The 27,878-nt window shown below is 42.2% G+C and overlaps 1 protein-coding gene across 1 annotated transcript in view; it reads right to left on the reverse strand.

Moving 5' to 3' along the window:
* The window catches only part of LOC115255233 (polyserase-2-like), a 40,100-nt gene extending 12,900 nt beyond the window's left edge, over nt 1-27,200 (reverse strand). The window contains exons 1-2 of the mRNA XM_062855060.1: nt 26,411-27,200; nt 25,837-26,347 (exon numbers count right to left, since the gene is read on the reverse strand). Of these exons, the coding sequence (XP_062711044.1) occupies nt 25,837-26,347; nt 26,411-26,919 (1,020 nt within the window). The 5' untranslated portion in view covers nt 26,920-27,200. The remainder of the gene's footprint in view (nt 1-25,836; nt 26,348-26,410) is intronic.
* Nucleotides 27,201-27,878: the final 678 nt, after the last annotated feature.

Below are 27,878 nucleotides of genomic sequence, written 5' to 3' on the forward strand. Positions count from 1 at the left end.
TTTTTTCTACGATGAAAATCCATGTTGAACGAAAAAGTCATTGCTTTAGGTGAACAAAATTTGAACAAAGTATTTTTTTTGAATCAACTAATTTGTTTTTAAGATATCGTGATGACCGTAACAGCTCTATTGAATTACACAATTTTAAGATAATGACGCTTAAATATTGCGCTTTGCCTTGTTCTTATGGAGAGTGTTCCAGTCTTTATGAAATTTGGCATGTGTATTGTCTAGCTAGCAAAGTTTATGCAACAAAAAGTTCGACTTTTGATCACCCCAAGGTATGTAAGCCTCTAACCTTCACGTACCCGACCATCGACAACTTATTTTCAAAATGCTGGCATTTCGTCAATTTTCAACCGATTTTTCAGAAGTCGCCCTCAATCGATGATTAATTGGTGCAAGTTTATTATACTCAAGTGGCCATGTAATATCCAGAACCATTCCGGAGATATTCCAAATTGTACTGTGGTCAGGGGGTGGTGGAGGGATCTGTTTTTCCAAATGACCAAAAGTGATTATTTCGTGTGTTATTGTGTTTGAGAGGCCCCCGCGAAACTTGTTTCCGATGTCCCGAAGCGGCCACTTCAGTCATTTTTTTCTGTCCCATTCTCTTGAAAGCATGACAATTGATACGTCGCACGGCATATTTTGGTTACAAATCAGAAATGTCGTCGATGACACCCCCGTGGAACCTATGCTAGATGTTCCGGGGTGGCCATATCAGTGGATACAGACTTCAGTCTATCATTCGAAACCATTAAGATTGATAGGTCGCACGGCATGTTTAGGTTGAAAGCCAGAAGTGTCCCCAATGAGGCCCCGCGGAACCTGTCACGTGGACTCGGATAGGTCAACTTATTCAAATCTGGTTATCGCAGTTGTGTTTCACTGTTCGCAACAAAAATTTCTCTGAAAATCGATGGTTCAAACACAAAAGCACATAAAATAATCACTTTTAGTCATTTTGGCAACCCCCCTGACCACAGTACAATCTGGATTATCCCCGAATGATTCCAGATATTGTATGGCCACTCGAGTATAATAAACTAGCACCAATTTATGATCGAGGACGAATTCAAAAAAATCGATTGAAAATTGACGGAATGCCAGCATTTTGAAAATGAGTTGTCGGGGGTCTGGTACGTGTAGGTAAAAAGAGGTAGACCGAAATGCTTTCGGAATTTTTTGAGCGTCAAACGCTGTAAACAGTTTTCGATCGGAAACAAGAAAATCATGTGTGGCACAGAGCTATGAATCATAAGCTATACCTTGTGTACAAAGAAGCAAACATTGCGAAACGAACAGAGTGCGGCAGGCTGGACACGTAATACAAAAGAACTTTCGGTTGAAAAATTTACATAAACAATATTTAGCAGGAAATCAGGTAGAGGTCAGCGACTGCACGTGGTTGAAGAAGACCTGAGAATCCTATAAGTTCGGGGAAAGTGAACCCCACCAAGTATTCTCCAAAGTTTATTCATAATATTCAAGTATGTATTTAGCTATTCTTTCTGAAATTGATTACACATTTTTCTCAAGAACTTTTGCCTGTAATTTCTTTTTAAAGAATTAGTTATCAGATAGTTGGTTAGTTGGTAGAAAAGCTACCAAAAGCTTCAGACAATGGGCAATATAGATTCCTAGCAATACTTAAAAAAATATAATGCAGCCATCCAGATAAATTTATTGGAAAATTCTCTGGTTTTACCAAAAATGAATTTAGAAGAACTGTTGGAAATATTGTAACCAGTGGTGTGTCTGTCTGTCCGAGATTTGTGAGATTTTCGCGGTGTAGTGTTCGTTGTATATGTTTAAAAGTAAATACCAAGAAGATGTTTGACCAACCGCTGAGCATCACACAATACCACTCACCGCCCACCGGACAACAAGCAACCACACCACATAGTTCCGCTACTCACCACCAGACATCGCAGGCGCAAGGACAAGGCGGCCATTAGGGGTGGCGTTTAAGGAGCCATGATGGGGCGAATTGCAGGATAGCGGGAACTCGTGGTCGAAGGGGATTCTGAATAGACGTTGCGCAATTGCTCCCGATCATTGGCAAGCCAAAACTCGATAGAGACAGACGTGATACAAGAGCTAAGCGCAAGCTAAAAAGTGAAGATCGTAGTAAGTTCATAAGAACTAGCAGAAGTCAGAAGGAGCTTTAAAGGAGCGTGTTTTGAGTGATAGCTTGTGGAAGAAGCAAATCAATTGAAATATCCAGGTAAGAAACCCTCGACCAGAGTCCCAATCGTCCCCATCAGTAATGCGCCACCAACCCGTTTCCAAACCGCCCGCAGGACCCCTTGTGTTTACCTTGTGTTTTACCTTGGTGAAGTCCGTAGAGTGCGCGTAGTCGACCGAGACCCTTGCGTGGTCCTACCGCCTCTCAGTCAACCGCAGTTCACGAATCCTACACCCGAGACTGCAGTAGTAGGCCGCCTATCCTGCTGGATAGAACCGCCCATCACCGTGCCGTTACCCGACGGTGAGTGAGTGCCGCCATTTTGCCAGGAGCTTCGCGGCATCGTCAAGCCAAAGACCGCGAACGCTCGGCACCGTAAAGCCAACGGAAGGGAATCAAGCGAGAGAGGAGGAAGTGAAGCCGACGTAGCGTCGCCGGTCGAGAGGAGCGAGCCAGCGACGAAGAAGGAAGGTGGAAAAGAGTGGCTGCGGAACGGAGAAGGGGCCCCGCCGACCGTAAAGGGAAGAATAAAGTGATAGAGAAAGGTAGGAGATAGGCTGTAAGGAAGTGGGAGGAATAAAGGAACCTGTGTGCACAAAAGTTTGAATAAAGTGGGAAAAGTGTGTTGCAATCCGGAGTTCAAGTGTTTTCTTGGTCGCGGTGAGTCAAGCGCGTATGCCGACCCTGAGGCAGTTGTAGAAGGGGGTCTCATTGATGCCGGATAGGGGGAGGCCCTATTAGTTACAATATGTTAATGATATAGCCCAGAATATCGTCAGCAATTCCACTTCGAGTTCGGTATTAAATTCAACCTACATTTACATCGAGAAGTCTCTTTAAATTGTAGGAAACTTCTCATTTTTGCCTTTCTCGTTCACCTAAGTGAACTGAAAGGCTATATGTTCACTCAAAAAAAATTTTTTCGATAGGAGGCTCGGAGGGCCAAGTCACATATACCAATCAACTCAGTTCGACGAATTGAGATGATGTCTGTATGTGTATGTATGTATGTCTGTGAACAAAATAAGTTCACTGACTTTTAAGGCACTTCCCATTGGCCGATTTTTCGGATTATAGCTCGAATCGAACCGGAATTTTACCGCATTGTTTGCTATTGAGAATGATTCGGATCGGTCAAGGCGTTTCGGAATTATGGCCAATTGAATGATCCGGACCAGCATTTTTCACCCGAGCGACAGGTGTAACAGCCTGCTTAAGTTGGTGCGCGACGACCGCGACGACGGACGCCGCAGCCCGCAGCGCCGCAGCACACCACGAGAACGAAAGTAAGAGAGAATGTGAGAGAAAACGACGACGACGAAAGAGCGGCGCTAACGTGCTATACAAGCAAAAAAAAGCCTTGAGTTGTCACCCATCACTAACGAACCACGTATGAGTGTAATGATGGCAACATGTCCTGATATTTCAAAGTTTACTTATAAACAGGGGAACCACGTAGACTTTATGGGGGGAAGGGAGTGGGTTTGGCCAAAGTCTACGCTCCATATAAATTTAAAAAATTTTGTATGGACAAAAGTCAAGGAGGGGGGGGGGGGGGGTCTGAAATGGCCCCGTGGTTTATGAACAGCCCCTTCGGAACGACGAATCAGTCGTACGACCGATTGCCCCCCTTCCCCCCCTAAAGTAATACGTCATCGAAATGGGCCAACTGGCATGGACACCCAGCGCTTCGACGCCGACCTTAACCCATCCGAGGGCATGGCCTGGGTGGAGGAGGCTGACCGAGCATAGCACCCCACCTCACTGCCATTCATGGTTCGATAGCGATAGCGATGCTAAGTGACGGACGGGAGGCAGCCGAAGGCTTTCGTTTTAAATTACGTTCCTATAGGATATTTACCTAGTTGATCGCGGATACTGTCTTTCCGCGTTTCGTTACGAAACTAGGCCAAGTTTTGAAGTGCATCCCACCAAGGTATTTACATATTCTAAGGTAGTCTTAGATGTCAAAACTGGCTGAGTGGCCATTATTTTTTCTCCGTGAGAAATTCTGGAAACAAATCCCCCGCCACCTCAATTCCTTTGAAATTTCGCTTCCTCTGCTTTTCTCCACAAACTAAACGTCATGCTCAACCTTACAATATATAAAAACCTTGCATCCCACTACCGGCACCAATGCAACATCAATGCTGGGATAGTGCGAGCGAAATGGTTGTCACTCGCGAATGATGTTGTTTGCCCACCGAAAGTCTGGTGCGCGCGGGCAGGATCAGGATCACGCACACAGCCAGCGGTGATGCGCGGACCGGACAGAGCTGACTGGTTGGGTTGGGTTTCGGTTCGGGTGGCTGTGGGTGGTTGTTGGGTGGTGCTGCGCCATTCGGATGGACCGAAACGAATAAATTAGATTGATGGATATAAATAAAATGGGGTAAAAGCCCCCTTTTTCGGCCTAGTACCTATATTCATCTCATTTTGTCTCAAAGACTAGAGATGTGCGCCGTCGAGATTTATTACTTTACGCCGCCGGATGTTTTGATTTTCCAGCACGCCGCCAGCTTAAAACTCATCACGCCGCTGAACTTAGAATTTCCTCAATAATCTTCAGAAAATAATCGATTTCAGTTTAAACACTCCCAAAATGAATGCATGCCATTCATTGCCGAATAAAAAAAAACCCTAATTAATCCACCTAGCGGTGATGGCGCCTTTCTCGTGCCTTCGAAACCCCATTTCAATAAAAATCAAGCGAAATGTTGATGTATATCGCACTTTCATACAATTAACAGAAATCCATTTCATGATACAAGAAATCATATCGTTTATCTGGCTTTTAATGTTTGAGCCTCAAAATCTTAAGAAAAAGACGCTATCTTGAATTTGAAACTGCCATTTAGGATTTAAGATTGCCATCTTAGATGTTCTGGTCGCTATTTTTGGCGTCCAGGCATCTTCCCTACGAAAAATATACTTCATTAAACAGCCGCCATCTTGATTTTGGACCAACATCTTCCCAGCCAACCACATATCGTAAATCATTGTGTGGAAAAAATCGTATATTTTTATATATTGAATCAGAATTGTATAATAATATGTATATTTGTTGACAATGATTGCGTAAAATCACATTTCATGCCAAATTAAATTTCAATTGGGATTTTGTTTCATATAGTCGTCTCCGATCATAAAAGGTGCGAGATACTATCGGTAGGATCGCACAGAATCGGATAGAATCGTGAAAAAAACATACATTTTTAGTATCAAGCTGCAAGTTCGCTAGCATATATGATTTCTTTTTATCGTGGAAATCGTCGCTTCACATCGTATATGAATCTGCTAAATCGAGCTTGCTACCTAAAGGTATGATGGAAATCGGTGAAATCGTATACAACTATAACAATGTTGTATATTGATCGTTTGCGTCACACTTGCGTCGTATACCAAGTGAATGAAGTCGTAGAAATCGTACATTAATTTTTACAGTCGCATATGATTGTTACTGCACTTTTAATAGTTGAATCTTAATCTAGGAAATCGTAAATGGTTTTATTTACATATTTATGAGATGGAGAAAAAGAAAAAAATGGTATTCATCACAAATTTGTATTTTAATGTTGTTGACACATTCCAACCAGGGTAGCAATAATTTCAACCAAATATATAGGTTTTCATACTATCAGATGACTTACAATAAGTGATGTATAGATTCCAACAACGATGTGAATTCCGGGCCTCTTGCACGGAACCACTTTTGGTGCCACTCAATGCACAACAACAACGCTCCCACCACAAGTCTCGCACCGTACCATGCTATTTTCTATTCGTTTCATGCCATCCACTTTGAACTCTCTATTTTATACTTGACAGTATAGCCAATAGAGATAACGCGCAGTTCTCAATCAAAGGACCTAAGTTCGATTCCCACTGAACACCAATTGTTTTTTTTTTAATTTGAAAATCTTGAGTCGTATATTGGTACTCTCAATCGTAATAAGATCATGCATAATCGTATATATGGACGGATAAAATCGGCGAAATCGTTGAAATTTTTCGAGAAATCGTAAATTCTGTTGGATGGAATCGCAGTAATCGTATATATGTTTTGATATGGCCTCCACTTTAGTATGTATATGCCTGTTTCACGCATTGAATACGATATATGTGTGACTATTTCAGTTGCAATTTCGATATAGCAACCAAATTGTTGGCTGGGTTGGATATTCAAGTCGCCATTTTTGGAATCCAGAAATCATCCCCATACCAAATATACCAAAAAAGCATTGTTTCAGGCCCTAAAACTCCATTTAAGAGCCGCGATTTTGAATTCGGAGCCGCCATCTTAAGTTTTAGTGGAGCTTCTGGGCTCCAGTGCTGATTTCCGCACAAAACTCGTCAACCATGATGTATCGTATGATGGGGCTAGTTCAGTTTTATATACGGCCAGTTCTACCGGTGCTGGTCCGGATCACTGAAATGGCCATAACTTCGGAACGCCTTGGCCGATCTGGACCATTTTTAATAGCAAACAATTCCAGTCAGATTCAAGCTATAATCTGAAAAATCGGCCAATTTGAAGTGCCTTAAAAGTGAGTGAACTTATTTTGCGCACATACATACATAATCCTAATTCGTTGAACTGAGTTTATTGGTATATGCGACTTGATCCTCCGAGCCTTTTTTCGAAAAATCGTTTTTTGAGTGAACATATAGTTTTTTAGCTTAATTTATCTAACTAAACAAATAGATTCCAAGATTTTTTTGGTAGTGTTCGTGAACGTCACGAAAAGAGAAGTAGAGCGCCATCTGTATTCGAATGGCAACTGCGAGCTGATGCATCACCCCTTGTTCATCGATGCGATAAACGCACAAAAGGAGAATCTTCTGGAGACACCAACACTAACGTTGGCACCACTAAGGCGGTTACAATGGCGTCGTATCTTCTTCCGCCTCATCTTGGGTATAAAAGATAGACTGCTGCAAGGTATCGCTCTCTTTTCTGCGACATCGTGTGACGTCATAGGAGTGGACCGTTCAACATCCCGTGCAAGTTATTTTTTGAAATAGAGTGCTCACGATTAAATTTGTAATTAAGTTGAAATACAGTAGTTTAATAATTAATTAAGAAATAAAGTGAAGTGTTTTAGTGAATTCGTGTACAAAATCAAGAACTGTTTACCAATCTGAGAACTCTCAACAAATGTGTATATCAGTTCCGAACTTAAAGTGACCGTTAGTGCCCCGAACTCCGAAACGGTAGAACCACTGCTCCCCGCTGATCTAACATTGGTCCTTCGAGCCGGATAGCGTCGAAACTCCGCTAGCCAACAACCTCACGAGCTGAATCTACGATATCTACGTCCGCCATCTTCCGTTTGGCGAATCCCGTCTCTTGGATCGCTGAACCGTCAACTTCATGCTGGGATGTTCGAGAACCTTCTAGTCGTTCCGTCGAAGTAGCACGCCTTCCGGACACGACTCCCACCTCGAGCATCAACTGTTAAATTCAATACAAGGCACTAGAATTGCCTTGAAAAGGTAATTACAATTCCTATCCCCTAAACTACCGTTTTGTGTGGGCTACGCTTGTCTCAAAATTACAGGTCCATTTCTACGTCACACCACCATGCCGACCGAGCGCCGCATCAAAACCCTCAAGCTTCGGCAGAAGAGCATCATCACTTCCTTCACGCTTATCAAGACCTTCGTCGACGATTATGATGAAGAAACCCAGGTCGACGAAGTCCCTGTCCGGTTGGAGCATCTATCTAAGCTATGGACCGAGTACAACGCCGTCCAAAGCGAGCTGGAAACCTTAGACGACGAAGCCCTAGAAACCCACCTTCAAGATCGGGCTACTATCGAGTCTGCCTACTATCGCGTCAAGGGCTTCCTACTGGCGCACAACAAGGCTGAACTCAATCAGAGCACCTTCAACACTTCACATTTCGAGGCGCGACCACCTCCGTCGGCATCGCAAGTCCGATTACCCGATGTCAAGTTACCAATCTTCGATGGACAACTGGAGAACTGGTTGAACTTCCACGATTTGTTCCTATCGCTTGTCCATTCATCCGCCGACCTTTCGAACATACAGAAGTTCTACTATCTGCGGTCATCGCTATCGAACGCAGCTCTACAGCTCATCCAGACGATCCCCATAAGTGCCAAGAACTACCCGGTGGCATGGAACCTACTGCTGGACCACTTCCAAAACACCGCACGGCTCAAGCAATCGTACGTAGACAACCTTTTCGAATTTGCCACGCTGAAACGAGAATCGTCCGCAGAACTGCACAACCTGGTGGAAAAGTTCGAGGCAAATGTTAAAGTTCTGCAGCAACTAGGTGAGCGAACGGACCATTGGGATCTTCTACTAATCCGCATGCTCAGCAGTCGTCTCGACCCGACGACCAGAAGAGACTGGGAAGAGCACTCTTCGTCCCAGCAAGCTGTCACCTTTAAAGATCTAACGTCGTTCATTCAGCGCCGTGTAACCGTTCTCCAGTCAACTCAACCGAAGCCCATCGAAATTCCATTCCCACACCAAGCGAAAAAACTCTCTCAACGACCCGTCGCGAGCAACGCAGCGAGCCAAGCGAATCACCGTAGCTGCATAATCTGCTCAGATCACCACCCACTCTATCTATGCGAACGCTTCTCCAACCTTTCGATCACCGACAAAGAAACCGAAGTCGACCGTCATCAGCTCTGCCGAAATTGTCTGCGAAAGGCACACCAATCATCCGACTGCCTATCATCTTCAACCTGCCGAAGGTGTCGTGAGCGACATCACACACAGCTGTGCAAGAATCCACCCACATCGAATGAATCAAAACTTGCAAGCCACCAGCAACCGAATCCTGCGACTCTTCCTTCCACAAGCGATACACCGATCACCTCAGCCACAGCTTCAATGGAAACCGCAATCAGCTGTGCATCTGTTGGTCCCGCACGATCAACCATTCTTCTGGCCACCGCAGTCATCTCCATCATCGACGACAACGGCACTGAACACGTCGGCCGAGCACTTCTCGACTCGGGAAGCGAATGCTGTTTCGTTACAGAATGCTTCTCGGAACACATCATCGCGCCACGGAAAAGAATCTCCCAACCCATCACTGGAATCGGTCAAGAATCAACCCAAGCAAAAACTAAATTCCTAGCACAGATCCGTTCAAGAGTTGGCAAATACTCCACCAACATTGAGTTTCTGGTTTTGCCGAAGGTCACGATTGACCTGCCAGCGACAACGATCGACACCTCATCTTGGACACTACCACCAGGAATCAAATTAGCTGACCCATCGTTCGCCAGCACCGGTACGGTAGACATGATCATCGGAGCTGAGATCATCTTCGAGCTGTTCAAGGTCCCAGGTAGAATTCCGCTCGGAGACAACCTACCCGTGCTTGTCAACTCGGCGTTTGGCTGGGTCGTGTGCGGCAAAGTTACTAGTAGTCCTGCACCCGTCGTCGCTCATCTAGCATTCAAACAACTGCAACATAACCACACGCCGATACAAGGAGCAACCTCGAGTCAACGAAATTTTCACCCGCTAGCGAGCACCAAAAATCTGAATCAACTTTCCAGTAAATCATCAATGGCCTGCCTGCGAAAAAGCTCCAACTGTTACACACTCCATACAACGAAGACAACAAAACTTCCATCGAAGCAAGGCACACGCGTGACGAAGATCTACCACCAACCCTTCAATGCTTCCCAAAGATCACGGACCACCACCAAATCAACAATCATTCCATCAACCACTCAGGGATCGCAGTTTCATCAACGAACTTCTATCAATAACACCGATAACATCACGAAAGCGCTACACCACACGATGAATCATCCATTCAACTCACGTCGAACAATCAACAAACATTCGTCGGTCACCGATCACTATTTTCGTCATCAACACCGAGGAAATATGGAACCCTTTCATCGCCAACCAATTGGCGAATCAACAGCGCTTGCTGCATTCCATCACAGGGGCCAGCGACCGGTTGCTCAGCCGTTCATACCGCAACACCGATCGCAACCATCGATCTCACCAGCAGCATTTTCCGAAACGTTTCGACCCTCTGCATTGAAAGGCCAGTGGACATCATCAGCGAAGATACTCAATCGAACCTCAGCACATCATCGCAGAACTCTGGACGAACAATTGATTGTTGCCACCTCCAATAATTACTGCATCATCAATGGACCAAACCGCAAACAACAACATCTACACCGGACACAATCTTCCCAATTCTGCAACCAAGTTTTGCCGAACCGTGACTCTTCCGCTACCAAGCCTAGGAGGAGAACCTACAAATAAAGAAAGATAGGCCTTCTATTAACCCGTATCGGCCTGAGTCAGCGCATATGAACTAAAAATGTCGCCGTTCAGCGAATACACAACGGATTTGAATAATTTTTTGACAGTACACTCGTACATATGTCTAGTTTGTAAAAGTGGACAGAGAACGTCGGAATGGTCCCTATGGCCGGAGTTATTCCGGTGGGTCACTGGGTCAGATTCGTATAAAAAGGGCTGTTTTTCGGTACACAGAGCGCTTTCCATTATGATTCGCTATTAAACTCACTCTATTTTCACTGAAACTTATACCTCTGCAACCAAGCATTGTTTCCACACAGTTTTTGACCGTTTAGGAACTACCGGATGTGGCCACCGGACATAATCTCCGGAGGAACCTGCCACATACTGTATACTGGGGTACACAACCGTAACCCATTTTTTGCAGCTCTATGTATTGACTTTAGTGGTATAGTGTCTTAGAAGAATTTGTTCTATATACTGAACTCTTTATTTTGGGATTTTCACTTTTGTGATTAATCCACCTAAAATTGCGACAGAAATTCACTTTTTTCAAAAATGAAGATAGAGTGTTGGAGTCTTCTGCAAAGTTGTAGAAAAATGTATTGTTGGAAAGTTTGCCGAACAAACTATTACCATATTTGCTTAATTATAAGAGATATGTGTCGTTTTTTGTGAACGACCCCTCAAAATAGTTTTTTTGTTATATCTTTTTGGGGATTTTTGGTAATTTGGGATTTTTGGTAATTTTCGTGTGTTCTACAAAGTTGTTCTTTGTTATGAAATACACCTCCTTCTGCTTTTTTATCATTGGAATAACGCTCCAGGTGGAACAGAGCCTGCATCTCAACTCAACATAAATAGATTTTCTTAATGAATCCTTGGAGGAATCCCTGGTGGAATCATGGAACGAATATTATAGAAATACCTGGAATGATAATAGGTCTCTTCCAGAATTTATTGAAGGAATTCCCCTTGCAATAACAACCAGTAGCGTAGGCAGCCTTTTCTTTTTTTCAATTATTCTTTGTGATAAATACTAAGAAAATCGGGTTGAAGGAAAGGGCTAATCCCCCTCTTCCATCTGCCTCTGTCTAGTGCTTATTTAGGAAAGGGACAAGCATGCCAACGCTAGTATTTACAGCTGAGATTCCTTCGAACTTTATTGTTGTGATTCCTTCAAGGTTTTCTAAGAAACTCCTATTGGAAATCACCTTGACATTCTTTTAGAAATTTTTGCTGGTATTACTTCAGGAATATTGCTGGGATTTATTTATAAATTTCTGGTAGAACCATCAGGTACTTTTGCTGGGATTACGCAGGTATCTCTCGCTACAGATCATCCTGGAGTTCTTTCAGCTGAAAATGCTTGAGAAATCCCAGCAGTAATTTGCGGATAAGTCCTAGTAGTAATATCTGTTGCTATTCTAAGACATAGTCCTGAAGGAATTATTGAAGAAATCTCTGGAGACATAGCAAGAGGATTTTCTATAGGAACCCTTAGATAAATCTCTGGAGGAATCCTTATAAGGATATGTAAAGGAACTATTGCAGACACCTTTGAAACAATCCCAACAAGAATATTTAAAATAATCCCATCAGGCATTTGTTGAAGAACTCCAAGATAATGTTTCATAAGTTTCTCTTGGATTGTCTCCAGAATGCCTGTTGGGTTCCTCTAGGAATTGCTACTGGGATTGCTGATACCATCCAGGATTCTTCCAGGGAGTCCACTTGAAGTTCCTCCAGGAATTCTTCCTGTGATTTGTCAAGTGATTTCTCCAAGTATTTTTGCATGAATTCCAACACTGTTTTTTTTTTCTGAAAAATCCTGCAATAGTTCTTCCAGTGATTTCTCTATAGATACTTTCAGAAATTGCTCTCGAAATTCCTTCATTAATTCCGTCTGTAGTTCCAATGATTCCTTTATAATTTATTCTTCAGATTATGATGATACTTCCAAAAACTCTTCTGGCATTTTCACTAAAAATTCTTGCTGGGATTCCTCCAGCGATACCAGTATTGATTTCTTTAGAAACTAAGTACTCCTACTAGGAATCTTCTTCAGATTATTTTGGGAACTACTGCTGGGATTGCTACTGGACTGCTACTGGGATTCTTCTATAAATTTCAGACTAGAATCCTCCAGGATTTTTTCTGAGTTTCCCACCTGCAGGAAATTGTCCAGGAATTCCTGGAAGATTCTCGACAGTAATAATTGGAGATGCTGAAAATGCATGAAATTTATCAAGAATTCGAAAAAAAATCAGAAGGGGTTCCTGAAGGAATCTCTGCAGAATTGACTGGAATACAATAAGAAATTCCTAGAGTTATCTTCCACAAATTCTCTGAAGGATTTATAACAGAAATTTCTGGAAGAATTACCAGAGATTCCCTTGAGGAATCCCAGGAAGAGTTTTCAGAGACACTCCAGCAGGCTTCCCAAATTATTTGAGAAATCCTCTTGGAATTCCTCTAGAAATGTCTGATGGGTTCTCCTGGAAATTTCTGGAATTTCTCCATGGATTTCTCCTAGCATTCCTTCCTGAGAATTCTCAAGCACTTCTAGATGATATTTCTGCAGTTTTTGCTCTTGGGAATCCTCCTGAATTATTTCATGCAGGAATGGCTTGAAGAATTCCAGCAACACTTCTCGTAGGATTGCCACCACGAAATCCTGGAAAAACCACGGTACCATTTCAGGAAAACTTTCAACAGGAATTCTCAAAGAAATTTGAAGAGGATTTCCAGAATACGAAGAGAAATTCAGAGAAAAATCACTAGAGGAACTCGGCAAAAAAAACCCCTAGATGAGTTTGTGAAGAAATTATTCGAGGTAACTTTTAAACATCCCTGTAGCAATCACAGAAGGAACTTCTGCAGGAATCTCTCACTCACTCATGTATCCTGAGCACCTCTACATAGGGTCAACGTCAAGGCTTCAGCCTTGACCTGGACCCAGGACAGGTTCACCTTCTTTGATTTCCTTGTTGAGGTTTCGTCGCCACGGGCCGCTGGGTCTGTCTCTGCTGCGATGTCCTGCCGGATTCCAATCCAACGCTTGCTTGCAGATTTCGTCTCCGTTCTTTCGTGGTGTGTGGTTGACTTCCTTCATTTACGTTCTCGAATTTCTGTTGATATCGGTTTCCAACGACATCGTCAGTACTCGAAATTCAGTTGTGAGGCCATCAGGCCCGAATTATAAACCGCAGACATCGGTTGATGAAAATCTGAAGCTTTTGTATGGTCTCTGCTGACACGCACCACGTTTCGCTGGCGTACAACAACATAGATTTCACTTTGGAATTGAAAATTCGAGTTTTGATGCGTTGACTGACCTGATTGGATATATTTCGTAGATTTGGAAAAGCAGTCGTAGCCGTTTTGATTCATGTTGATAGCCAACGATTTGGTCTTGCTGACGTTGATGGTAGACCCGCCGTACAGGAGCGTTCGGTCTGGTCATCGAGCTTATTCTGCATGTTAGAGCGTCGTTGGTCTAGTATGCTCCATTGCAATGGACTGCCAAACTAGCCTACGATTTGGTACACGGTCAATCGCCCCCACCATGATCTCGCCGATTACGATGAGAAACAGTAGCCGTGATAGTACCCAACTACCCGGATGGGGTCCGACAAAGCTCCGTTATGCAGGACTCTGCATGTAAAAGCCTCGTACTGCGCTTCCATGAGGTTGACGATTTTATTCGAAACTCCTTTGCGTCTCATGGCGCACGGTGTCAAAATTTCGATTATTATCGAACATTCATGTACCTCGGATTTTTCTTCGAAAATGATTAGTATTTGGGCTGTATATTCATAATCAGAAAACTAGAAAATATTTCATCGGCGAAAATTTTTCCATACATTTTGTATGGGGCGTTTTTTGGGCTAAAATTGTAATTATTGATTTTTAGTATGGAAAATAGCTAAAAACTCATCTAACTCAAATTTTCCTCGATAGAATATTTTCAAATTTTGCATTTATAAATTATAGCCGAAATTCTAACATTCTATGAAGAAAAATCCGAGGTACATGAAAGTTCGATAATAATCAAAATTTTGACACCGTGTGGCGCCCCACATTGGAGTAAATCACATCAAAACCTGATCATAAGTGGAAAAACTCAAAATGAAGTAATTAGGTTTTCCGTTGTGTTTTTGCCAAGTGTAGTTATCGTGTAATCGTTTGACAGCTAAGCAGTTAACAAATGTTTTGTTTACGCTTTTCAGAAGAGGTTAAGTGAAGCTGAAGTTTAGCCGTTTTCTTTGATATAACTCACAGCGCGTGCTAGTTTTGACCGTACAAAGTGAATGAAATTGATAGTCAATCAATTCAACAATGCAGTTTGTTAAAGAAGGTTAATGTTGTTATTCTGTTAATCTGAAACCCAAACAAATTGACGTTGAATTTACATACAATATATGAAAATATTGAAAAAAAAAATTGATGGAATCCTTTACCGTACATTCAAAATGAAATAAGTTGATTTTCCGGCTGTTTCCGGAAAATCTGCGTTTAGTGTATGATAAAACTATTGTTCCTCTTTCAAATGCAGAAAGAAAACCTTCCGGATGTTTCCGATTTCAAAAGTTGCAACACTTTGAAAAAATCGTGATAATTATGTTATTATATGATATTATTTGCCTCAAAACACTATTTGGATCTCTGAACGTGTTTTTGCTGAAAACTAGAACTCACCAGCTTTCAAGGAAAAAAAAGAAGTTTAAAATCGGTCAACTGTTTCAAAAGTTGTGATTTTTTGAAAAAATTTAGTTTCGAAAAATCTTGACTTTTACAATCGTAAAATTGGTCACCCTAATGGCGAAATAAAAAAAAACGAAAACTATGAAATACGTTTCATTACTAATTTGGGTTGCATTTGGGTTGTGAAAATGCGTCAAAATAATTTTGATCAGTTTTGATGTACTAGGTGCTCCACTGTGCGCCCCACAGATTTTCGTGGCTCAGACGATCGAAAGCTTTTTTTGTACTCAATGAACACCAAAAAGACTCTTGGAATTCGTTAACCTGCTCCAGTATAATACGGAGCGTGACAATATAGTTAACACAAGATCTTCCGGCACGGAACCGTCTTGCTGCCGCCGGGAAATCCGCGTCTATTTTCTCCTGTATCCGATTCAGGATAAGGTGAAGAACGAAGCCACACCTTGAATTTCCAAAAGCACAAATCTGAGGAACCAAATATCCTATCGCGCTGAAAAGTTGATCGATTGGGCAGCTGCTGGTGGTGACCAATCGATCAAGTTTTCAGGGTGATCCGTCATTTGGTTCCTCAGATTTGCGCTTTTGGAAATTCGAGGTGTGGCTTAGTTCTATAATCACCAAAACTTTGGCACAGAACTTTGAGAACAAAACACAATGGATCAATGCAGAAATCACGGTAGGTATCCTAGAAGATTTCCTAGAGGAATTCCTGAAGGAACTCTTGGAGAAATCCGCCGAAAATATCAAGAGGAACTCTTGGGAAAATGAAGAAATCTTTGGATAACGTCTCAAGGAATTCTTGCTGAAATGCTGAAATTCTTGCTGAGATTGCTCCAGAAGTATGTCCACGTTATCATATACAAATCCATTATGTGATATCTCCAAGGATTTCTATAGATATTTCCAATGATGTTTCCAGATTTCTCTCTTTAGCAATTTCGCTTGAAATACTACTGGAAATCTCTGTGTTCGGTGATGAACTGCTCTCCAAAATACCCACAATGTTTCACCACCTCGAAGCCATTCATTCTACTCAAGCCTAGCAAAACCAGCACCACAAACATCGCCTACAGTGGCTGTGTGAGCCGTACCAAAGCAGCACAGAAAGCAAGACGCAAACGGCGTTCACACTGGCTGTGTGGATCGTACAGTAGCAATGCAGCAAACCATTCACTCATTGTTCCATTCCATCCGTCTCTACGAAGCACCAACAGCCAGTCGGTATTCTTCTTGCTGTAATAGGCAGCGCAATGATAGCAACCCAGCTCACTGTTTGATTGTTCTGCTTTGCGCCTTTCATGCAGAGCAGTGCGCACGTCACTACCTAGATTAATATTTCTCCGTACTCGCTTGCATGTATAAAAGCAGCAAGCCCAACTCTGTGTGTACATAGTTGAATAGCAATAGTCAGCTCCCCAGCAGGCACGCTGCCTGTTTGGGGAGAAGCAAATAAAATTCAAGCAGTTCAAACCGTTCTGTTTCTATTATCGCCGTCGTCGTCGTCATCCACTGGAGCACATTCAAGTCCACTGATCTCCCGAGCATTCGAACATGGTCCTTCGAACCGGATTGGGCGTCGAGAGGAATCCGCCCAACCAACCGTACGGAAAGCCCTCGTCGGAGAGTCACGGAGTGTGAAGCTGGATACGGACGTCGACAGGAAATCATCTCAGTCAAGCCAACCCATGCGCTGATGGGAATCACAACGGAAGTCATCAACCAACCCCAACGAGCTGTCGGACTGTCAGCCTGATCTTGGCATCGGTCGAGTGGTCCCGATGGCCAGTCAACAACGCAAGCTATCTTCTATCAAACCATCTACTGGAATCGGAACGGAATTCGCATACACACGGAAGCAATCAACGCTCAAATTATCACACCACGTTTTCTGAATCGGATCAACTACCAAGCCATCGTCATCCTGCATCAAGCAAGTCAATCGTTATCACCGTCGTGACGCTAGCGGTTTCCATCGTAGATCAACCACGCCACATTCTTCGAGGTTTCTGCACAGGGCAGATCAACCACCATTCGCTTCATTCGTGTTCGGGTCAAGGTTTCTACGATGGATCAACTGACCTAGTAAGCCCGGTTTCTGAACGCAGATCCACCGGAGAGAAATGATAATCCCGTCGGCAAGATCAATCATCGATTCAAGCCATTCAACCATGTAGTCGGCTGGCGGTTTTCTTCGTGGATCAACCAATGCCATTCGAGGTTTCTGCAACGGGCAGATCAACCACCATTCCTAGCGCCGTGCTTGGGCAGACGGTTTCCACGGAGGATCAACCCAACCAGCATACCCGGTATCTGCGGACAGATCAATCGAGGCACCAACCACTCCACCTCTTCACCTTCAGCGTGTCAAAGAACAACATCATCATCTTCTGAAATGGTCATTTCAGCGGGGGCAGTATGTTCGGTGATGAACTGCTCTCCAAAATACCCACAATGTTTCACCACCTCGAAGCCATTCATTCTACTCAAGCCTAGCAAAACCAGCACCACAAACATCGCCTACAGTGGCTGTGTGAGCCGTACCAAAGCAGCACAGAAAGCAAGACGCAAACGGCGTTCACACTGGCTGTGTGGATCGTACAGTAGCAATGCAGCAAACCATTCACTCATTGTTCCATTCCATCCGTCTCTACGAAGCACCAACAGCCAGTCGGTATTCTTCTTGCTGTAATAGGCAGCGCAATGATAGCAACCCAGCTCACTGTTTGATTGTTCTGCTTTGCGCCTTTCATGCAGAGCAGTGCGCACGTCACTACCTAGATTAATATTTCTCCGTACTCGCTTGCATGTATAAAAGCAGCAAGCCCAACTCTGTGTGTACATAGTTATAGCAATAGTCATCTCCCCAACAGGCACGCTGCCTGTTTGGGGAAGATCAAATAAATTCAAATTAGTTGAAACCGCTTGAGTAGAATGAATGGCTTCGAGGTGGTGAAACATTGTGGGTATTTTGGAGAGCAGTTCATCACCGAACACTCTGAAGGAATCACAGCAAGAAATTTTAAAGAAATATCTGAAGGATTCACAGCAGCACATTTGTAGGAATCTCAGTTGTAAATATACAAGACAAGGGACTTGCCCTCTCCTTCATTCCGTTTTTCTTAGTATTTATCACAAAGAATAATTGAAAAAAAGTAAAGGCTGCCTACGCTACTGGTTGTTATTGCAAAGGGAATTCCTTCAATAAATTCTGGAAGAGACCTATTATCATTCCAGGTATTTCTATAATATTCGTTCCATGATTCCACCAGGGATTCCTCCAAGGATTTATTAAGAAAATCTATTTATGTTGAGTTGAGATGCAGGCTCTGTTCCACCTGGAGCGTTATTCCAATGATAAAAAAGCAGAAGGAGGTGTATTTCATAACAAAGAACAACTTTGTAGAACACACGAAAATTACCAAAAATCCCAAATTACCAAAAATCCCCAAAAAGATATAACAAAAAAACTATTTTGAGGGGTCGTTCACAAAAAACGACACATATCTCTTATAATTAAGCAAATATGGTAATAGTTTGTTCGGCAAACTTTCCAACAATACATTTTTATACAACTTTGCAGAAGACTCCAACACTCTATCTTCATTTTTGAAAAAAGTGAATTTCTGTCGCAATTTTAGGTGGATTAATCACAAAAGTGAAAATCCCAAAATAAAGAGTTCAGTATATAGAACAAATTCTTCTAAGACACTATACCACTAAAGTCAATACATAGAGCTGCAAAAAATGGGTTACGGTTGTGTACCCCAGTATACAGTATGTGGCAGGTTCCTCCGGAGATTATGTCCGGTGGCCACATCCGGTAGTTCCTAAACGGTCAAAAACTGTGTGGAAACAATGCTTGGTTGCAGAGGTATAAGTTTCAGTGAAAATAGAGTGAGTTTAATAGCGAATCATAATGGAAAGCGCTCTGTGTACCGAAAAACAGCCCTTTTTATACGAATCTGACCCAGTGACCCACCGGAATAACTCCGGCCATAGGGACCATTCCGACGTTCTCTGTCCACTTTTACAAACTAGACATATGTACGAGTGTACTGTCAAAAAATTATTCAAATCCGTTGTGTATTCGCTGAACGGCGACATTTTTAGTTCATATGCGCTGACTCAGGCCGATACGGGTTAAGAAGGACACGGTAAGAACCTGTCCAAGTTTGTTAAATTTTGCGAAACCCGCTACCGGGTCTTAATCTTTCTAGCCATTGTTCCGTCAACCATTGTTTCATCGATCGACCTGACAGAATTGAAGCAAGGAGAATATGATGACAGTATCCACATCGAATCAACTGTCAGAAACACGGTTTCTGAAGGGGCCAGTATGTTCGTGAACGTCACGAAAAGAGAAGTAGAGCGCCATCTGTATTCGAATGGCAACTGCGAGCTGATGCATCACCCCTTGTTCATCGATGCGATAAACGCCCAAAAGGAGAATCCTCTGGAGACACCAACACTAACGTTGGCACCACTAAGGCGGTTACAATGGCGTCGTACCTTCTTCCGCCTCATCTTGGGTATAAAAGATAGACTGCTGCAAGGTATCGCTTTCTTTTCTGCGACATCGTGTGACGTCATAGGAGTGGACCGTTCAACATCCCGTGCAAGTTATTTTTTGAAATAGAGTGCTCACGATTAAATTTGTAATTAAGTTGAAATACAGTAGTTTAATAATTAATTAAGAAATAAAGTGAAGTGTTTTAGTGAATTCGTGTACAAAATCAAGAACTGTTTACCAATCTGAGAACTCTCAACAAATGTGTATATCAGTTCCGAACTTAAAGTGACCGTTAGTGCCCCGAACTCCGAAACGGTAGAACCACTGCTCCCCGCTGATCTAACAGGTAGCAAATTTAATAATCTTTCAAATGCGATAAGTTTGACCATTTTCAAGTTATAGCCAGTTTGAGACAAGCAAAGTCAAAAACATGTAAAGTTCAATCACTACGTAACGGTTTACATTTGACCATATGCGTAAAACATTTTTTTTCACCGGTCTTAGCCTGTTTGCTTGCTAACGTTCATGAGGTTATCAAAAATCCTAGCTTTTCTCTGTCACATATATTTAGCCACTTTCGGAGGGACACCTGAACTGGTTACGGCACTACCGGCTGTCCCTAATGTGGTCCTTACCTATTTCATTGATAACCAGTCATCAGGTTATCAAAAAAGCCGTTATTTGTTGTATCGCATGCATGGGTTAGGTACTCTTTTATATTTGGCCACATCCGTCGAGACCCCCGGAACCGGTTCCGGACAACTACCGGTTCAGACATGGTCTGATACTGTTTTCATGCTAACCGTTCATAAGGTTATCGAAAATGCCGCTGTTTGATGTGTCGCATGCATGGGTTTGGTACTCTTTTAAATTTGGCCACTTCCGGTGGGACATCTGGAATCGGTTCCGGAACACCACCGGTTCAGATATGGTCTGATACTTTTTTCCTGCTTACCGTTTCTCAGGTTATCGAAAATGCCGCTGTTTGATGTGTCGCATGCATGGGTTTGGTTCACTTTTATATTTGGCCATTTCTGGCGCGACACCCGGAACTGGTTCCGGAATGCAACCGGCTGTCTCTAATGTGGTCCTAACCTATTTCTTTGATAACCAGTCATCAGGTTATCAGAAAAGCCGTTATTTGTTGTATCGCATGCATGGGTTAGGTACTCTTTTTTATTTGGCCACATCCGCCGGGACCCCCGGAACCGGTTCCGGAACAGTACCGGTTCAGATGTGGTCTGATAGTGTTTTCCTGCTAACTGTTCATCAGATTATCGAAAAAGTCGCTGTTTGATGTGTCGCATGCATGAGTTATGTTCAATTTGATATTTGGCCACTTCCGGCGGGACACTCAGAACCGGTTTCGGAACATTACCGATTCAGATATGGTCTGAGACTATTTTCTTGCTCACCGTTCATCAGATAATCGTAAATGCCGTGGTTTGATGGGTCGCATGCATGGGTTTGGTGCATGTTCATGTCTGTCCCCTTCCAGGGGTACCGATCCGGAACACCTAAATGGCCATAACTCCGGAACGGCTGGACCGATCCGAACCATTTTCAATAGGAAACAATGGGACCAGATTCTGCGTCGAATGAGCCATTGATCGTTAAAATCGGTTGATATTTACTGTCTAAAAGTGAGGTGACCTTTTTTGTACACATACACACACACACACACACACACATACACACACACACACACACACACACACACACACACACACACACACACACATACACACACACACACACACACACACACACACACACACACACACACACACACACACACATACACACACACAGACATCATCTCAACTCGTCGAGCTGAGTCGATTGGTATATGAAACTTGCCCCTCCGGGGGCTCTATCAAAATTTCATTTTTGGAGTGAACATATAGCCTTTCGGTACACCTTGGTGTACGAGAAAGGCAAAAAATCCCTCAACGATCCTGTTTTAGATTTTAGTTTTAGTTTAAGTTTTAGTTTTAGATTTTAGTCCTATTTGAGATTTTAGTTACTTTTTTAGTCATTTATATATCATCATAAAAAAATCCTAGCAAATATCATATTCTTCACACAAGTTGTATAAAGCATGCAACGGCAGCATGCATTTTTCCCCGCGTGACGTCATAACGACGTTCGTTTATAATTCAGATCCTATTGCGGATTTTACCCCGTAAAAAACTCACACCTGAAAAATTTTATGCCACCAAAATATTGTCACACCGCTTTTCCCATAGATTGAGTTTTGCCGCCGCTAAAAAAAACACCATTGAACGCACTCTCTCGGTTGGCACAATGAATACATGGTTCATTCAGTTGCTAGATGCCATGCAAAGTGACGTGTGAGTATTTATTTTTCCTCTTCGAAGATTTGATCGAAAGTCTATCAACGAATGAAAAAAGCAATAATATTGTTAGGGTTCATTTACAAATATCATAACGCCGAAAATGGCCTTCTCTGACACCCACCCACCCCTGTGTTACAATGTTTGTATGGAGAGATTTTTTTTTTTCGTTTGAGCTGTAACACTAAGATGGACACCCACCCACCCCCTTCAGCGTTATGACATTTGTGAACAAGCCCTTACAAAAATATTCTTAAGATACCACATTCAATGCAGCAAATTAGCCGCCGCCGTTTAGCTATTTCACCGAGTTTGATAGTAGGGGGATTAGGGGCATAATGGACACCCGGGGCGAAATGGACACCCCTGTTTTTGCCGAAACCGTTGACTTTTATGTAAAACTTTTAATGCATAAGTGTAAAGGAACAAGTCATTGTTCTATTTGTCAAAAGTACCATTTTTATTCCTTCAAAATAACCAAAATATCCTTGAAATTGAAGCATGTTCTTCATATGGTGGATTTCTTATAATTTCGAAGCAGCAGCAAATAAGGCATTACGAGTGATTGAGTGTGTCCGCCATACAAACAAGTGTATTGTTAGCTTATCTACATGTATACGTAGATTTAGCAATGGAAGAAGTACTATATTTTTGATCAGAACACACTGAAAATAGCAATTTTAATGTTGTAGTCTATTCGGGGCGAAATGAACAGTGGCAGTTTTGAATGGATGTACGCGCGTTGCTTACTGTTAGGCGTTTTAGAGAGTTTGAAAAAAATCAATCCGATTATTTTAGCCTAAAATTTATTTAATTAACTTTGAAGTTATGTAAACTCGTCTAAGATGGAGTATTATATATGTGGTATTGATCTCCGTTGGCAAATTACTTAACTGGTCGATATTCTCAAAGATGCAGCATAAAATATGCAGGGGTGTCCATTATGCCCCGATGGGTGTCCATTTCGCCCCGTACCTTTCCTGCCAGCCCCAAAAAACACACGGTTTTCAATTCATTATTTCTTCACAATAATGACATTCTACTAGCTGTAAATGATTGAAATACGTAGGAAACAAGTTAAAGTTGTAAGCCAACTTATAATATGTGAAGTTTTTGTATGTTATACATGCCTAAAATACTCATTTGCTTAGGGTGTCCATTATGCCCCTAATACCCCTACACTCTTAAATGGCGTTCTAGCAATCGCTAGAATGAAACCGACAGACAATTCATATAGGATGTGTGTTCCATCATTAAAAATCTTACGCTCCCATATTCATCCTATTCGAAAATAAGCGAGTAGGGCAGTGGAAGTATTTTGGCCCGGGGCATGTATTTTGGCCCACCCTGGGTTTTTTTATTGCATATGTATATCATATAATCTCTACCAAATCTTGGTAAATGATTATTGGAACTTCCAATAATCATTTACCAAGATTTGGTAGAGATTATATGATATACATATGCAATAAAAAAAACCCAGGGTGGGCCAAAATGCATGCCCCGGGCCAAAATACTTCCACTGCCCTATCTTCTGGAACAGGTTCGTTGACATTTTCCTACGTATTTCAATCATTAACAGCAGGTAGAATGTCATTATTGTGAAGAAATAGTTGAATGTAAACCGTGTGTTTTTTGGGGCTGGCAGCAAAGGTACGGGGCGAAATGGACACCCATCGGGGTATAATGGACACCCCTGCATATTTTATGCTGTATCTTTGATAATATCGACCAGTTAAGTAATTTGCCTACGGGAATCAATACCATAAATATAATACTCCATCTTAGACGAGTTTACATAACATCAAAGTTAATTTAATAAATTTTAGGCTAAAATAATCAGATTCTTTTTTTCCAAACTCTCTAAAACGCCTAACAGTATGCAACGCGCGTACATCCATTAATAATTGCCAGTGTTCATTTCGCCCCGAATTGACTACAACATTGAAATTGCTATTTTGAGTAAGTTCTGATCGAAAATATAATACTTGATTCATTGCTAAATCTGCGTATACATGTAGATAAGCTAACAATTCACTTGTTTTTATGGTGGACACACTCAAACACTCTTAATACCTTATTTGCTACTGCTTCGAAATTATAAGAAATCCACCATATGAAAGACATACTTCAATTTCAATGATATTTTAGTTATTTTGAAGGAATATAAATGGTACTTTTGAAAAATAGAACAATGACTTGTTCCTTTACACTTATGCATTAAAAGTTTTACATAAAAGTCGACGGTTTCGGCAAAAACGGGGGTGTCCATTTCGCCCCGGGTGTCCATTATGCCCCTAATCCCCCTACTTGAATATCTATATGATGCCTCAATATTAAATACGGCGATTGTTTTCTAGAATTTATTCTCTGAAACCAAGTAAAATGGTTCTCCTTGGATAGTTGGGGAAGATATTCGGAATTATAAAAAATCCACAATTAAAATTTTGATCATGCTCATATAAAATATATCCATATTGAGTGGACTTAATTTATCACTTGTGTTTTGTTGAAAGGATACTTTATGGCACGAGAAAGGCACCATCACCGCTAGGTGGATTAATTTGGGTTTTTACATTGTATTTAAATTTTTGTCAGATATTTTCGCTGAATCGAAAATCCTATATCTAAAATCTTCGCGAATTATGTTTTTAAAATCGACTACAAAATCTTACAGGCACTCCCCAGGAAATCAGGTCTGCAAGTTTTTAAGAATCGTCTTATTGGCTTCCAAAGGCTTCCAGTACACAGGGCTGGCCCGTGCACTGAAAAGGTGACAAGACAGGGTTTTTTCCTAGGGCGGAGGGGCGTCCAGTGTATAGAACAGCGACAATGGAGGGGGTGAACCCCCAAAACCCCTCCCTTGCGATACAATTATGGGTTAAATGGGTCAAATATTTGACAAAAAAAAAATTGACACTTATGAAAATGCAATCGAGCCAAACAAAATGTTTAACCCTTATGTGGCCGATAGGGTACCCGGGTACCCAGCGCCCACGGTGTAAAAAAAAAGCAAAAAATTTGTCGGACACATAACGGTTAAGCATTGGTTGTTTATGGCCAAGTATATAACCCTGTGTACTAGCGGCATAAGAAATTCCGCAAAAAATAAAACAACAACAATATTAGCATTAGCATTAGCATAAGCATTAAGAGAGCACAATTTTGTAGGTGGTACAGTCCTAAACCGTTATGTCGAATACTCCGAACTTATGTCAAAAAAGTTTATAATTTGGGCTTGGTACACTGTGCATTAATTTGCAATTGCAAAACCAAGCTTGTCGTTCTCAACATAAGTGTGATACCAGTTAAAAACACATTTCACCTCGACGTTACAACGTTTTGACGCCTTTTTGGTCATATTTTCCACTACAACTCATAAATACAACCGTAAACCTCAAACATACTTGCATATTCGGATTCCATATAAAAATAGCAGTAAATATGATCTGTTGAACATTTAGTTTTCGTTGGAAAAGTTTGTTTAAAATGGGAATCAGTAGCATGGCGTTACAACGTTGTAATGCGTAAATCTGACCAAAAAGGCGTAAAAACGTTGCAACGTCTCGGTAGAATGTGTCTAAAACAAAATGTTCCATGCCCACTAGAGCCACTTACTGGAACAAATATGCACCAAATTTTGAACTCAATGATTGTTCCTGGCTAGTTGGGCAACATTGTTGAAGGTACCAGCTAGCTATCCAACATGATAATGCCATTTATCTCTCCACGGTAATCGCAAAAGATACCGATCATATTTAATTCTTACCCGGTTAGCTGGAGGGTTTTCTACTGAACACTCTGGTCCAAGTAGATATCCCATTCTGTAGTCTTCGTACATTCTTGCGCACTCCAGTGGGTCCAACGTTTCTCCAACAATCAACTCTATCCACGGGATGTGGGGCTGTATCTTCTGGTAAACACCGATCGATCCAAAGCCGCAACTCTTTCCGAATGAAGTCACGCCAACCAACGTAGCGACTTTTCGATTATAGGTGTGCAGTGTTATTTGCAGCGGACCTCCTGAGTCCCCCTGACAGGTATCCATCCCGATGTTTGAGGCACACAATTGGTCATCTGCGATTCCGTTTGGTAGGCCTCGAGTTGATTCGAAATATTCGGTACAGTGTTCTGTGGTTTCTGTCTTCAACTGAGCTTTCAGTAAATATGGGCTACCCTGTTCGGCGTAACCAGTAGCTCCAAAACCTGCCACATCGAAAGCATCATACGGGAAGTAAGAATCAATCCAAACGCAAGCTGGACAAACACCCGTGGTCAGACTGGAATCGAAAACAAACTCGTTGATAGTCGAAGTTATCACACAAAATGCGCACCTTACTCACTTGACCTCTTTCTCCAGTTCGATCAACGCAATATCATTGTACTTGCTGCTGAAGCGATGCTGCGGATGTCGAATGAATCGAACAATTTTCAGCTGTTGCGCATACTCATCGTCTTCGTCAGAGGCTAAATTCACGTCACCGAACCGCACCACACTGGGAGCGTTGTTTTGCTCATCCACTGCACAGTGCGCCGCCGTCACGACAAACCGCTTCGTTATCAACGACCCGCCGCACTTCCACGCGATACGCGTTCCACCACTTTGGTCTGTCCAGCCGATAACGGCCATATGGGGAAACTCGGTCGCGTTAGCGCGTGTTCCGCCAAACACCAGACACTGATCCCTAGTTATACCATCGTGAAATCGATTCCGACAATCGTCTAAATTCGAACGCGAAAAGTATCCCACCGGAACACGATCTTCGAAATAAGACTCTTCAGGACGTGGTTGCCCCACTGTAGACGAAATGGCTATCGATAGGCAAACAAACACTTTCAAACACAAACCCATGCTTATCGAATGCGACAGACGCGGATTGCCCTAACTGAAGAACTGATACGGGACGACTCATTGCGATATTTATATATGACGTCTTGCTGAATCTCTTTCGCTAAAAGCAGCATGCAGCTCGCGAGACGCTGTCCGTTTGGTGCCACAAAAATAACTGTTAGCATGCTGAATCATACATTGAGTACAAACTGGAAGCCAGTACAGGGAACGTTCGATTTCATCTACGCTATATTTGTATTTTTTCCAACGGCATTGGAGTTGATCGCCTGCGTACTGTCGAACATCAATATCGAGCGGCTTCTGCACAGTGTAATCTGGCTTCCAATGCTTGTGCTCGTCGGGGATTCCCAGTTCATGCGTGTTTCTGTAGGGTTTGAAGACACAGTGACACGAGAGAATAGAGGTGAAAAAAACTAAAGAGGAAGATTGTGTTAACTTTATTGACGAGATCCTCCACTTGTTCCACAGTTTGCGTCCTGATTAGTTTGATTTGGCTGAACGGCACTTTAAACAGACTTTGGCTATCGCGGGGGTTTTCCTTAAATAATAAGGGTTTCTGTGTAAGGAATGATCGAACATGCATTGAAGAAAGTAGATATCGTAATTCAAAATCGCAAATTTTAAAAATTATTCAAATCAAAATCATTTTGAAAACTGTTTCGTCAATCTCTGATTACTAAATAACTCAACGTATGTTGTACACTGTGGTGCATAATTTTTCGGACAAACCCCGATTTCATATAAAATGGGCAAGTTTGAGATGCTGTAACTATAGTTTGCTTTGAGATCAATCCACTCAATATTTGACACGGAGATACAAATATGGTGCCCGACGTTCAAAATGCTCTCGTTCACCAACTTGTGATGTAGTTGGGGGGGGCGAAGCTCTTAGAAATTGGACATAATTCAACTTTTTCCAGCTCTATGCACTAATTTGTACTACCTGCCGGTGCAGATGA

Source organism: Aedes albopictus, chromosome 2, assembly GCF_035046485.1.
Source record: "Aedes albopictus strain Foshan chromosome 2, AalbF5, whole genome shotgun sequence".
NCBI classification, from domain to species: Eukaryota; Metazoa; Arthropoda; class Insecta; order Diptera; family Culicidae; genus Aedes; species Aedes albopictus.